The sequence below is a fragment of the Rattus rattus genome, chromosome 10 (genome assembly GCF_011064425.1).
Source record: "Rattus rattus isolate New Zealand chromosome 10, Rrattus_CSIRO_v1, whole genome shotgun sequence".
In the NCBI taxonomy this organism is placed as follows: domain Eukaryota; kingdom Metazoa; phylum Chordata; class Mammalia; order Rodentia; family Muridae; genus Rattus; species Rattus rattus.
Window position 1 is genome coordinate 12,766,787 of NC_046163.1, and position 9,191 is coordinate 12,775,977.

Below are 9,191 nucleotides of genomic sequence, written 5' to 3' on the forward strand. Positions count from 1 at the left end.
TTCTTCTTTTCAGCCAGTGAAACTGAGATTGCATTCTTCTGTGGAGAAGATTATAGGAGATACAAAGCTAATCCCACCGTATCCTGGTGAAAGTCTCTAGGTACAACTTACATACCTTTATTCTACAAGTGATTTATTTTTTACTTATCAAATAAACCTTTAAAAAAAAATCCTTGGCTTGATTTCTCTCCGTAGTTATTCCTCACTCCCAATCTCTTTCCCGCCTGCCTTTCCTTCCCTCCCAACTTTGCATCCTTCTTTCCTTTCTTGTTATAAAATGAGCAAAACATTGATTTTAAAAATTAAGTGTTTTTAGTTTAAGAAGCATTACTTCTTAGGGTTAGGGGACATAGCTCAGTGGTTAGAGTGCCTGCCTAGCACCCACGAAGCCCTGCATTCCATCTCCAGCAGTGAATAATCCCCATGTGATGGCAAAGGCCCGTAACCCAGCACTTGAGACATAAAAGCAAATGTATCAGGGGTTCAAGGTCATCCTTGTCTCTAGAGGCTACACAGGACCCTGTCTCAAAAATAAATACACATCGTTTTGTTTCTTAAACTAGGGGCTATTTGGTGACTTAACACGTTGACTTCTTTAAAGAGACACAACCAGAGCTGAGGAGATGGTTAAGAGCCTTGCTGCACAAGCACGAGGAACTGAGTTCAAATCCCCACTACCCGTGTGAAAACCAGGACATGGCCAGATGCTCCTGTATCCCCAGGGCTGTGGAGGGCAGAGACAAGAATGTCACTGGGGTGTGCTGGCTGCCAACCTTACTCCAGGGTCAACAAGAGACCCCTCCTGAAAGGAATGAATCACAGTGGGAGCAGGGCACCCAGCATCCACGTCTGAGCTCTGCCTGTTAGGTGTGTGTGCACCCTGCCCCTGTGCATAACACACACACACACACACACACACACACACACACACACACACACACAGAGAGAGAGAGAGAGAGAGAGAGAGACAGAGAGAGACAGAGAGAGACAGAGAGAGACAGAGAGAGAGAGAGAGATTAAAACCAAGATCATACTGTTCTGTGTTTTGGGGTTTTTTTTGTTTTTGTTTTTTGTTTTTTGTTTTTGATTTTCTTTTTAAGATTCTCTTTAGAGAAACTGTCCCTATCTTTGGCTGCCAGACATTGCATGAGGTGACAGCCAAGGCCATCTTTCACCCCGGAGTGTCAGCCGTACACCCCCAAGGCATTGGATGGTAGTTATTTTAGGGGGAGCTCCTGCTATAGGAGGGATGCTTCGCTTTATTTATTGTATTTTATTTTGCATTAGACCACACAAATAATGGTACTAGCATTTTTTTTTCTGGGACATTTCCTGACTTTTATTATAGCAAAGTGTAATAGAACCAAACTCATTCATCAGAGGAGAGCAGGTAGCCGGATATGGGTGCTTCCAGGAGTCAATTGTGGAGAGGCGTTCTGCGTCCTGGAAGACACATCCTTCCAAAGCAGTATAACTTCTCAGACCCGGGGGGTGGCTGAACACTGGCTGTGTTGAAGGGGCCTCTCAGCTAGCACGTGTCTGCTTGGGACTCTAGAAGGATGGCTGGCCCTGGACTTTGCCAGCAGGACAAACTGGTTTCATTGTGGTGCCGGAGCCAGCTTAATGTCTTTTCTGAGACTCAGCTCCAAGAGTCTGATTAGCATGGTGGGGAGCACTCCGCTCTGTGGAAATGTTTAATAGAGTCCTTTTTAAACATTGTTTGTCTTATTCCTTCCTTCATTAAGTGAAGTGCTGAGTACACAGATGGCCTCCGACAACTTTTGCCTCAGTAAGTAGAAAAGATAGCCATGCTTTTAGTAGAGTGGCAGGACAGACTGCCGCAGGAACAGGGACAAGGAGGTAATCAGTTGTATATGTTATCATTTTTGTTGTATTAGTTTTCTAAGGTCTAGTTGAGCTTTGTCTTTAAAAACTGAATAGATATTTTTACTAAGGGAAAGAGTTGTGTTGGTGGTGGTGATGGTGATGGTGGTAGCAGTGATGGTGGTAGTTGTGGCAGTGATGGTGGTGGTGGTGGTGATGGGGTGATGGTGGTGGTGATGGTGGTGGTGATGGGGTGATGGTGGTGGTGGTGGTGATGATGATGGTGGTGGTGGTGATGGTGGTGGTGATGGTGAGTGGTGTTGGTGGTGGTTGTGGCGGTGATAGTGGTGGTGGTTGTGGTGGTGATGGTGGTTGTAGTGGTGGTTGTTGTTTTGGTGGTGGTGGTTATTGTGGTGGATGGTGGTGGTGGTGGTGATGATGCTGATGAAGAGGAGGAGGAGATGATGATGATGGTGGTGGTGGTGGTGGTAGTGGTGGTGATGGTGGTGGTGGTGGTGGTGGTGGTGGTGGTGATGGTGATGGTGGTGGTAGTGGTGGTGATGGTGGTGGTGGTGGTGGTGGTGGTGGTGGTGGTGGTGGTGGTGGTGGTGGTGGTGGTGGTTGTGTGGTGGTGATAGTAGTGGTGGTGATGGTGGCGGTGATGGTGGTGGTGGTAGCAGTGATGGTGGTAGTTGTGGCAGTGATGGTGGTGGTGGTGATGGTGGTGGTGGTGATGATGGTGATGGTGATGGTGGTGATGGTGGTGATGGTGGTGGTGACAGTGATGGTGATGGTGGTGGTAACAGTGATGGTGGTGGTAGTGGTGATGGTGGTGATGGTTTCGTTGCCGGGCATGTGTCACCACAGTGTGCATGAGGAGCTTGGGGGACAGCTTTGTGGAGTCAGTTGTCAGTTCTTCCCTAGCTTCACGAGATTTGGGGGGTTGAACTCGAATCCTAATGCTTGTCTGGTGAGTACTTTATTCACCGAGCCATGTCACCAGCCTGACTGCATCTTGTCTTTGTCGTTGTTGTTTGGCTGTTTTGTGTTTTTTGTTTTAAGAGGCACTTAGATCAAGTTCCAGGGAAAAGGTTGGGGCTTTAGTAGAAAGTGCAGGTTCCAAAGACTGTGGACAGGGACTGTGATTTCCAATAGTGAAATAAACATGGGAAATGACGAGAATTTTAGAAGAAAGTTTGGATAATGTGCATGACCTTGGGGTGGCTCCTGACCTTCATCAGATCTGACATATGGATATGAAAAACTAGGTTAGAGAAGTCACAGTGGCTGGATGGTTGGCTCAGCAGTTAAGAGTGTATACAGCCCTTACAGAGGACATTAGTTCCGTTCTCGGCACCCATCTCCAGGGGTTCACAACCACCTGTGACTCCAGCTCCGAGGGATCCCTCGCCCTCTTCTGGCCTCTGTGGGCACTGCACTCATGTGCACAAACTCGCACACAAGCATGCACACGTACATGTAATTAACAAAATGAATCTTAAAAAAAAATCGCATGAGGGTCAAAACACAAAGATTGGAAGAGTCTATTTGCATGTGTAAAGTAAAGGATTGGTTTCTAGAATGTTTAAAGGACTTGTGCAAATCCGTGAAAAGAAAGCAACCATACAATGAAAATTTACAAAAATTTGTATAAAAGGAATATGGGGGGAGTGTGGACAAGCTGCTTAGGAGGTAAAAGACATGCTACTGAGCCTAAAGACAGAGACAGACAGACAGAGATAGGGGCAGAGATTGACAGATTGGAGGGCGGGGGAGGCAGAGAATAAAAGAAACACTCGTATGTGTAACAGATATGAGGCTACACGTCCTGTTTTTCAAGGAAACTGAAGTTAAAATAGCAGGCTGCTACTTTCCGTCAACAGACTGACAGAAAGGAACAGGTCTGGCAGCGCACTGGGAGAGATGTGTGCTCCTCATGGAAATGTGAGTCTTGCACAGTCATTTAAGTGGGCCATTTCAAGGAGCGTCTGCTGAAATAGGTGCAAATTACAGGGACCTAGAAGTTCCAATTCTCGGAGTCTTTTCCTAAGAAATCTCTAAGAAGAGAATTCACTGTAGAGTTAAAAATAGGAAACTGTGACCAACTAAACTGTGGTGACAGAGAGGCTGTCTTATCCGAGTGTCTCTGTGTTCTAGATTCCTGGTTAAGCAGCAATGGGGACATTGTGTCATTCAGCAACATGGAGTCTGAGACATATGACGAATACAATTGCAGAGGTCTCAAACAGATGGGATACAAGCTTTGAAAAGCACATTGGGTCGGTGAGATGAGGCTGGGTGGGTAAAGGAGCTTGCCGCCAAGCCTGAAGACCTGAGTTCAATCCCAGGGACCGCATGGCAGTGGGAGAGAACTTGTTCCCACAAGCTGTATACAAGTACTGTGGGTGATACGATGGCCAGTATCGATTTTCACTGTGACTGGGTCTAGAATCACCTAGGAGACAAATCTCTGGGCATGTCTGAGCTTCTAGATTTGGTTAATTATGATGAGAATGCCCACACTAGCTGTGGGCAGCAACATCCCATGTGCTGGGCATCTGTCTCTCTGCTTCTTGATTGTGGATGCCGTGTGAGCAGTGCGTCACACTCCTGCTGCTGTGCCTTCCTCACCAAGATGGACTGTGCCCTTGAAACTTTTGTCACAACAACAAGACACACACACACACACACACACACACACACACACACACACACATCTTATGCAACATATATGTGCACAAAAGGACATGCAGGCGGAAGCTAGGGGCAGGAAACAAAGGCAGAAAGAGTCCAGTTGATAAGGCTTAATTTTACCAGACTATATCTGCATTCAAAATCATTAAAGCACATCTGCTATATATACAGTAAATTTTATTTTTTAAGATTTATTTATTTTTTTTATATGAGTACACTGTACCTGTTTTCAGACACAACAGAAGAGGGCATTGGATCCCAGATGGTTGTGAGCCACCATGTGGTTGCTGGGAATTGGACTCAGGTCCTCTAGAAGAGCAGTCAGTGCTCTTAACCACTGAGCCATCTCACAATTTTACAATAAATTTTAAAAACAGCAATAACAACAACAACAACCCCCTGAGGTGAATGTCGTGAACATATGATCATTTTGGTATATTATTTCCCTCTGAATTGTTTTTCCCACATTTATATCTTAGCACTTATGCATTTTAACTTTTACAAGTAATATTTACTTTTTAGAAACCATCTTGGAGCTGAAATATATATAATTTTATAGATAATTACATTTATAACATTATACATATATAATATATACTATAGCTTAGGCTAGCCTTAGACTTGTTTTGTAACCAAGGATAAACTTGAACTCCTTATCTTTCTGCCCTTCCCTCCCACGTGCCGAGATTCCAGAAATGCTGTTTAATACTGGTGCAGGGAGACTGAAGGCAAGTCCTCAGGAGGGCCAGGCACCAGTGGAACCCTGCCTCCTAAATTCCCATATCCTCAGGTCAGTTCCCTGCTCACCATTCTGTGTAAGACATTTTCTGCATATATAACTAAGAATATAGGCATAATGTAGGCATGCTGGCATGTGTCTAAAGTTCCAAGTACTTAGAAGGCTGAAGTGGGGGGAGCGGTTTTTTTTTAATTTTATATATATATATATATATATATATATATATATATTATATATATATACACATTTTTAAAGATTATATTTTTTTACTGTGTGCACACACATGCATGCATGTACATGTGTACTGTATGTGTGCATTTGTGTGTGTTGTGTGTGATGGTCAATATATGCAAATCAGAGGACAACTTGTGGAGACTCAGTTGTCTTCTTCCTCACGTGAGACTGAGGGATCCAACTCAGGTCCTCACGCCTGGCAGTGAGCACCCACACCCTTGAGCCATCTCCGAGGCCAGGGGTTGCAGTCGTAAATACAGTTGAGAGGCTCCATTTTGTTGCAGTCAGACATCAAACCCCACAGTAGACCTGTGCTGGAGCATGAAGGACTCTTGCTTTCCCCGTGGAGAAGACAACGGGGCCCACAGTGCAAGAGTTGTCACAGTAACAAGACATATAGCTTATGCAATATACATGTGCACAAATTAGTGTCAAATGGGACACTCTCCGAAGTCCCTTAATAGCTAGGGCCTGACAGGAAGCCAGTTCTCATCACACGTGACGTGGTTCTCACAAAGAACTGTCTCAGATACTGCAACTTCATCTTGGAACAAAGAATGCTGATCCTCAGAGACATCGAGCCACTCTGACCCTCAGAGACATCGAGTCACTCTGGTCCCCGGAGACATCGAGCCACTCTGGCCCCCAGGGACATCGAGCCACTTGCCTTGGTATAAAATCTGATTAGAGGTTTTCTTTTTGTTTACATTGCAAGCACTGAATTGTCTGGGTCAATGGACTATGCACACGTGGGGTGGGGGAGATGATGGCTCAACAGGTAAAGGTGCTTGCTGCCAAGTTTGATTTCCTGGGTTTGATCCCCAGGACCCATGTGGAAGGAGAAGATTGCTTGTCGCACGCTGTCCTGTGACTGCATACACACACGTCCAAACATGCACATTGCTTCTGACTTCATACCTCACTTTCAGAGATGCATGGAGAGAGTGGCATTGGGCACTAAGGGAACACGATAGGACTCTTGTCCACCGTCACCAGTGGGCAGCTTCCAACCATGTTCACCACAGGACTTAAAGCCCATCTTGCCATCCTCAGTGGGAAGAACCTGTCTTCCTGTGTCAGAGGAGAGAACAGGCGCCGATGCTAACCACGTGGGTTGTGCGATCCTGGGGCATCTTTTCACCACAGTGCTTTCCCGGATACATGCAACAGCAGTGATCCTGCCCGCATGCAACACCCGAGGGTGTGGCCCAGCCCGGGAATCTGTGGAGGACAGGAGGGGAGGGCAGGGCAATTCTGACAATACATTTGTCATTTGTGGCAGGCTCTGAGATTGCTGGATTGCTTTCTTAGTAGGCAGAGCAGTCCGAATGCAGCTGTGTCTGAGCAACTGTGTGTGCATACATGTGTGCATACATGATCATGTGAGGTCGTGTGTGTGCGTGTAGGGGGGTATGAATGCACACGTACACGCATGTGGAGGCTGAGAGCAGCAAATAGGTTCCATCATCGGGCTGGAATTAGCCACTTAGGCTGTGGCCATGGAGCCCTCGGACCCACCTGTCTCCTTTCCCTAGAGGCTTTCTATAGATGCTGTGCTTTGAACTCAAGATACTTTGTGCTTTTTTAAAAACATTTTATTTATCTATTTATTTAATGTACATGTATGTCCATAAATGTGAACGATGTCAGTCGTCTCCATCCACCGTATTTTGACAGGGTCTCTGTCGTTTGCTGCTTCTGATGCCTAAGCTGGCTGGCCTGCAAGTTTCTGGGGAATGCTCCTGTCTTTGTATTCCCTTTCACTGTATGATTGCTGAGAGTGTAGGTAGGCTCTCCTGCCACCAGCTTTACATGGGTCCCGGGGATTCGAACTCGAGTCCTCATGCTTGTGCAGCAAGTGCTGTAATGGGGGACCATCTCCCTGACCTCAGGCAGCTGGATTTCTGTCATCCCTCTCTCATTATGTGTAGTTTTTGCGGGGACGGGGCTCAGCTCATGATGGCTGTTTGACCCCACACTAATTCTCAGAAAGTCTGGGTGAATCCAATTAGGAAAGCTAATCCAATAGGAAAATGCTCTCCTCGTTGACTCAACAGTGATTTGATCTCGGCCCTCGGGACAAGCGGCTTAGGGCACTGTGGGCTCAGCATCCCAGGATCTCACGGTGACCCCACAGTGTGACACCTGTGTCCCTTCCCTTCACTCTGCCTCCGGCATCTCTGGGAAGTGCAGGTACAGAGGAGAAGCTATGCCCGTCAAATCTTTCCATCTGAAACATTTATTATCCAGTGATTCAGACCTGAGATCAGCCTCCTGTGCCCAATTATGCATTTTGGGTGAGAACATGAACTTAAGAATTTAGGTAATGGCCTTTCTTCGAGAGCTCATACAGTGTACAATGGCCCAGGAGAAGCATCCGGATGCGAGTCATCCTGCTCACATGGTGTTTTATAGAGTGTGGCCTGCTCTGTCCTGTGCTGCTCTGAGTGAGCACCCGGACAATAACGACTTTTGTAGGCAGCCAGGCTGAAGATGGAGAACATCCACTTTGGGTCCCAGACGATGCAAAGGTGGAGTGTGATTCAGTGGGTGACGTTCCTGTTACACAAGTCTGAGGACCCAAGTGAGATTCCCAGGACTCACTCAAGAAGACCAGATGGTGGGCTGGAGAGGTGGCTCAGTGGTTAAGAGCACTGGCTGCTCTTCCAGAGGTCCTGCGTTCAGTTTCCAGCACCCACATGGTGGCCCACAACTCTCCATAACTCCAGTTTCCGGTAATTCAACACCATCTTCCTACCTCTGTGGACTCCTGAATGTGTGTGGCACTTATATACCTAGGCACATATGCACATATACATAAAATATTTATTTTAAGAAAACTCCAGATGGACCAGTGAGATAGCTCAGTGGATAAAGATGTGTGTGACCATGCCTGATGACCTCAGTTTGATCACCACGACCTACATGGCAGAAAGAGAGAACTGGTTTCTTCAGATTGTCCTCTGACCTTCACACACACACACAAACACACACACACACACACACACACACACACACACACACACACACTCTACCCTCAGCCAAAGCTGAGGAGGCTTCTTAGAGGTCCCAGGTGGTCAGCCCCTGCCACCTCTCTGCTCCACACTCTGTGACTTCAACTTTCTGGCATGAATGAATGGCTTGGAGATTGGGTTTGGATTTTAAAACAAGGTTTGGCAGGTTCCTCACACTCATTATACAGCAAAAAATAATTCAGGAGGCCTGTATAGAAGGAATATATTTATATAATCAGCTCCATAAGCTTGAATAGACTGGGCTCTGGAAAAGAATTCTCAGTGCTCCTGAATGCTTATGTATTTCAAAGGGAGTTGAGAAAACACGATTGGGAATTATGTTAGAGGGGCTGGGGTGTGGCTGGGTCAGCAGGCTGCTTGCCAAGTGTGCACGAAGCCAGGGGCACGATCCCCGACACCATGTGAACTGGGCATGGTGGTGCATGTCTGTAATCCCGGCAGGAGGACGGGAAGGTCAGAGTCACCGTTTATATAACAAGGTCAGCCTGGGCTTGGGGAGACCTGGTCTACGAAAGAGAGAGACAGAGAGACACAGATATTATCCATCTCCCTTCCACAGGGGCTGTATCTGCATCTCTGGATATTTCTGCCCAGAAGTTCCCTGTATGCCAGAGGCAGTTCTGTGCCTGGTGAGGATCTCACCCCCCAACCCCCCATAAGCCAGA

The 9,191-nt window shown here is 46.7% G+C and overlaps 1 protein-coding gene across 2 annotated transcripts in view; it reads left to right on the forward strand.

Moving 5' to 3' along the window:
- C10H2orf76 (chromosome 10 C2orf76 homolog) overlaps positions 1-172 on the forward strand; it is a 69,975-nt gene extending 69,803 nt beyond the window's left edge. For both annotated transcript variants that reach the window (XM_032915125.1, XM_032915128.1), the window contains exon 6: positions 14-172. In XM_032915125.1, the coding sequence (XP_032771016.1) occupies positions 14-90 (77 nt within the window). In that variant the 3' untranslated portion in view covers positions 91-172. The remainder of the gene's footprint in view (positions 1-13) is intronic.
- Positions 173-9,191: the final 9,019 nt, after the last annotated feature.